Source organism: Mus caroli, chromosome 15 (assembly GCF_900094665.2).
Source record: "Mus caroli chromosome 15, CAROLI_EIJ_v1.1, whole genome shotgun sequence".
NCBI lineage: Eukaryota > Metazoa > Chordata > Mammalia > Rodentia > Muridae > Mus > Mus caroli.
Window position 1 is genome coordinate 88,825,305 of NC_034584.1, and position 6,000 is coordinate 88,831,304.

Genomic DNA, 6,000 nt, shown 5'->3' on the forward strand with positions numbered 1-6,000 from the left:
TATGCAATGGATGGGGATAGACAGGAAAAGAAGGCCTTTTTGCCTTTACCATGGCCAGTGTGAAACAGAACCATCGGTTTCCTCCACTGTCTCTCAGGTTAAACCAAATGAATGATGCTAGGAAACCAACCATGCATATTGACCATACCTGTGTCTCTTCCTCTGTCTCTGTCACTGTGGAGGTTGCTGCTTAGGCGTGATCTCAAGCTTCCAGGAAGTATATGAGGTCAATAGGTTCAACACTGACTTGTAAATGAAGTATCTGAAACCTGTGGAGACAAAAAGTGCCCTCCTCCCTTCCCTCTGCCTTCTGGTTTAAATACTTGTGATTCAGCAAACTTCAGATAAAATATTTTCACTAAAAGAAGCTCAAAATGGTATAGCAATTACTATGATTGCCATTCCACTGAAAGCCAAGGTAGACCAGATGTATGCTGACTCAAAATGAGATGTCTGAAGAGGAATGGGGAGTGGGAATTGCAAACATTAAAATAAAGGGGATGAAAATACAAAAATTAAAATAATAAAGGGAAAATGAACTTAGGAAATCAGATTAAGTAAAAGAGTTTTGAAACAATAAAACGTGATTTTATGACAGATGAAGCTAAAGGGAGAACTGGGAGATGCCATAGGTGAGACATTATGCCTTTTGTGTTCTCTTTTAAAGACTCTCATACAGCTGCTTTTCCTACACTCCCCATCCTCACACATCAACGCCCCTCTCTGATATCTTCCTAAAACAAGGAAAGCCTTCCTCCAGGTAAACACCACAAAACTCCCATCCTTTCTCCTGCCCCCCCCCCCAAACTCCCACTTCCTTAACTCATCTTTCTATCTCCAGGAAGAGCTGGGAAGTAATAGAGAAACTATTTTTTAGTGAATGAGGTTTTTGACCACAGTCCAAAAAGAAATCTCCCGAGATTGCTTTTAAACTGAAAGCAATTTCACACTAGCAGAAACCTTGAGTTTCGTGGAAGATGGTCTAAGTGGGAGAAGTCAGAAAAGGCCTTGCCACTAAAAAGCCGGCTTAAATACAGTAGCCCAATTACTACCAAGACGCATTCTCTATCTGCAACCAGGAAATAAAACAATGGTTTAATGATATTTGTCATTCATCTAGGACAAGTGAAGATACTCTGTCATTCATTTTATTTGCAGCCATAGCTGTTATCAGATATCGTTTAGCCTTCCGGGTCTGTTTTCTTTGTAACGGCTTTTATGTAATGGGGAGATAACACTCTGTATATGGGGGAAGAAATGCACATATTCAACCTCAGTGACTGTTTGCAGATAGAATCTCCAACCCAGTTTCCAGTAATACATTTTACACAATATTCCAAATTCATGGAACATTATTCATTGATTTCCTGAGCCCTTTAATCATGTCTCTGGGTGCTACTAATGTCTGAAAAAACATGGACAGGCAAGGTTAATTTGCTCGCAGGTAGAACAGATGATGTGACATCATTTAATTTTCTTCTTATATACTTACCTCCTATCAGCAGTTTGAGGTGATCCGTTGATCTAGAGACTGCTAGGTGATGCAGACTGCCATTCTTTGATCTCTTCTTCCTGGTGGTTCAGTCTCTCAGAAAAGGAAACACCTATGGATGCTCCTAAGGGACCAGGCACCTTCCTTAGTGTCCCTGTACCAGCTGCTTTATCTGAGTGAACTTAGCAGTGTTAATTAATGTAGTATATTAAAATCTCAAAAAACTAAAATTTTGTTCATCATGTTTCATATTCAAGTTGGTTTAAAACATCAACTAAACATAATTCTGTACCTACAGTGATCATTTCATTATTAAAAGTGAAAGTGTGTCTTTTCATGTCTATGAACCCATCTCAAATATTCCTTTACATTTAAGTGTGTTTTTCTTTCACAGGATAATTGTGATTTTTTTTTTTAATTCAGTGGTTTAAAATCTGAGATCAAGTGTGGCCCCTGACAAGATTCACAGGACACTTCCCTCTGAAAGAGCAATGCCTTTGTAGTTTTACCTTCACTAGAAATGACTTCTGGCAATCTTGGGGGTTCATCTTTGAGCTCCATCTTGGGCTCAAATTCATCTGAACATCAAGTGAACAGGCTAGGGTCTTTGGTGTTTGAACATTCTGCACAGTCTCTAGAGTGGAGCATGGTAAAATACTTTAGTAAAAATTGCGTACTTTGTCTCCTTATGTATGACATGAAATTACAGGGCTCCTAATTTTAAAAGTAGCAAGATAAAATATTGTAAGTTTATTAGCCTTGTACCAATTACTTCCATTATCTAAATATGTAAAGATACCTATATAATGGAAGCAAACTGTGAAGATGCAAATCACTTCATACTAGGTTCTAATTACTAGATTGAAAAACAGTAAGAATCTGAGTAATGAGTTAATTTTTATTTTGAATGCACACCAATATCCAGTGTACATAAGATGATGATTGCCAAGTGAAATGGTTACATCTTGCAACCAGCTGAATTGAAATGATTTTAAAACAAGTGCTTAGAGAAAGTCAATTCCGAGTGTCTTGCTTCTTAAAACCAATCAGATCACAGATATACTCACGTGCTGACTTTCTGACAGGACTGGGAATTCCCACACTTCATGGGCGATGTTGATGTGAATCTCCCTGGGTTGCACACACCTCACATGCAGTTCAAGATTCCCTTCTTCCAGAAGATCTTCAAGGAGGAATACCGCATTCACATAACAGGTATGATGTATGACTTTGGACACCTTTGGATATTTTCTGTGAAAAGTGAACCACTGGTGAGAGGTATGACTTTAAATATCTCTTACTCATTCATCAATGCAAGATGGCTCTAGGTGGGCTGGTGATTCCATGCCATCCCTCTCAGCTGTAGGTCCATGGTTGCATTAACAAGGGAGCACATAGGAATGAATGGAGAGAAGACAATGATAAAGAAGGCTCGCCTGTTTCTTACCTGCCTTGAAAACCTCACCTCAGTCATAGTCCATTGGCAGTCACTAATATAGCACTGTACTTAAAGACAAGAACACATAGCAATACACCCCCTAGTTGGGTACTGCATTGTCGAATCAAGCCTTCCGGTATGTGATACCAAAAGGTGGGGGACAAACTCTCTTCTATAGGACGTTATTCCTGCCACACTTCATAGACCACTCCACATGGATCTTATACATGGGGTGGCTTTTTCACGGTCCTTGGTGTATAGGTTCAACATCAATACATTCTGTGTTTCTGCATTGACTGCTAAGATAAAGACAATGTGATCTGGAATCTTCAATTAGTCCACATGACTTTAAAGAATTAGGCTACTAACTACTTGATTTCATAGAACCTACTTCTGTGTCCAAGCACAAATTTATCTCAAGAGATTATTTTGTGAATCTCCAGGTTTTTTTACTCTGATTTTTTTTTATGCTTCTGAAATGAATAACGTCTTAGTCATTCTCATCCCCGAGAGATATCCTGAAGATACGTTTTATATCTTTTCTTCTTTTGAACAATAGGCATCCAGCTGAATGATCATAGATACAAAGGGTAGCGTTCACTCCTAAACTGTCTGGATACAGGGCGTGAACGTGTGTGCTTTGAGGACAATGGCCTAGGATCCCACACCTGCTATCATGAAAACTGCAGAAGAAATCTGTGCTTACACTGCCGTCTGTGCGTCTGGATAAAAATAGCCTGAGCGCAGAAAACATTAACATCTGAGTACTGAGAAACTCTCTGCTTCTCAGCCAGGAAGCTGTGCTTTGGCTCTGAGCATGAGGCAACCTTCCTGAATTTGAGAATGAGCTCATGAATAGGGAAGATGCATCAGGTTTCTGTTCCGATTCAAGGCAGCCAAGGCTCATCTATTAAATTCACTGGGTAAATCAATCGATTTCAGTTCAGGTCACAGAGTGTGGTTTCAGAGTTCCCACTTAATCTGTGCAGCATGCCATCCTCTTGGACTTCTAAAATAGCTGTCACACACATAGCTTCACCATATCCCTCTGGGTGGCTTTTTCTGGACCATCTGTTCTTTCCACCAGCTCTTGTCTCAGGCAACCCCTGCACAAACAGTTTCTGACTATCAGAACCCTTTAAAGGTATATCACTTAAGCATAAAATACTAGGTTATGGGGGGGGGGGAAGAAGATAGAAAATGATTGGAGAGCAAATCAGTATTTAAAAATTGAACTGTAAAAAGTAGTCAGGTTGGGGCTATTTTACATGCTTTGTTATATACAGTGTCAATTAAAGAAGGGGAAGATTACAGTAGCCAATGTTTGTGCCATTTGGGATTTTATTTTTAAAAGAAGATGACCCCCCAAAAAAAATCACATTTACACAATGTCTTGGGAATGCTATATGCAATATCTGTGAAGCTGCAGTGTCATTGGCTATGAGTCAAAGAAGCTCTGTGCCTTTGGGAAAAGGCAGATACAGGGCCTCAAACCTTGACTTATGAACTAGAAGCTGAAAACAGAATGAAGGCACATTAATAAAGTTTTCCGGAAGGGGAAAGTCGTATGACTAAAGCTTTTGGTAAATTTTGCTGAGAGCTATCCAGCTCTTGGATGGACCTGGCCGAGGTGGTGAAGGAATGCAGAAAGCGAAGAAAGGGGATGGAGAAAAGCTGATCTTAGGTGGACCGTGCCCTCTGATGGAGAAGCTGCAGCTCCCCAGGAACAGCATGATATAATATAGACAATTGAGCAAGAAGACAAGGCTACTGTACACAGCTAAATCAAGGAGGTAGTGAGTAGAGTATATTGGTAGATGGGGTCTCTGTAGGAGAGGAGTCATCAGGCCTTAAATATCTAAGGGAAGAAAGCTATGCAGGGCATTTTCTGCACATACTGTCAATATCCATGCTTGGACCAGGAGGGAAAGCATTTCTATTCCCCCAAGGGTCTATGGCTTTGAGGTCCTTGGCATGGCCATACTCATATCAGCCACACACAATGACTCAGGAAGTCATTCACTCGGGGCTTTCTCTTCACCTCACATAGTTTGATTAGTAAGTCTCTAATTAATAATTAACTAAATAATAAATAATTAATGAAAGTCTCCAATAAGGGAGACTTTATAAATGTATGGATCAGTGGGCCCTAGTCCCATCAGTTCTGACACAATAGGTCTGAGGAAGAGCCAGGAAATTAGACTCAGGAAATTCGTCTTGGGGCGATATGGTTAACTGAGCACTGCTCCATTCTGACTGAGATTTCACAGCTACAGTCAGAAGGTCTGTGTTCTTCCTAGACTTCACCGTGCAAACCATCACTGCCTGAGTCCAGTGCGAAGCCTTTGAAAAGTCTGGTGGTCAAATTAAAAGAGCGAGGACCTGGTGGTAAAGTGGAACTGGAATAAGCACAGTTGTGATGTTTCCAGTGTGTCTGGATGTATCTGCATCTGCTATTAGAATTCTTCAGAAAAATGGCTACAGGTCTTTTTTTTCAATATAAAATACATAATTTATTAAGGTTAGACTAGAGATGGTTCTATAACTTTAATAACTGAGTCTATAACATAAACTCACAATTTATTGGCAAAGAAAAAACAGAGACTTATTTTTTTTGGATAATTTTGTGTATTTTGTAATACATTCTCAGAAATGAAACAACTCTAAAAAGCAATCAAACAAACAAAACAAAACAAGCAAGCAAGCAAACAAACAAAACAGAAGACAGGGATCTGAATCAAACAAAAGCAAACCAAGTGTAGAGAGATTCTTGTCAACAACTATTTTGTATGGCAGTCTTTTTCTTTTTTAATATTTTTATTACGTATTTTCAATTACATTTCCAATGCTATCCCAAAAGTCCCCCATACCCACCACCCTACTTCCCTACCCACCCATTTCGATTTTTTGGCCCTGGCGTTCCCATGTACTGGGGCATATAAAGTTTGCATGTCCAATGGGCCTCTCTTTCTAGTGATGGCCAACTAGGCCATCTTTTGATACATATGCAGCTAGAGTCAAGAGCTCCGGGGTACTGGTTAGTTCATAATGTTGTTGCACCTACACGGTT

At 39.8% G+C, this 6,000-nt stretch overlaps 1 protein-coding gene across 3 annotated transcripts in view; it reads left to right on the top strand.

The window, feature by feature from the left end:
* Tmem117 (transmembrane protein 117) overlaps nt 1-6,000 on the top strand; it is a 460,550-nt gene that overhangs the window by 441,326 nt on the left and 13,224 nt on the right. For all 3 annotated transcript variants that reach the window (XM_021183072.2, XM_029469872.1, XM_029469873.1), the window contains one exon: nt 2,578-2,707. In XM_021183072.2, coding sequence (XP_021038731.1) covers nt 2,578-2,707 — 130 coding nt within the window. The remainder of the gene's footprint in view (nt 1-2,577; nt 2,708-6,000) is intronic.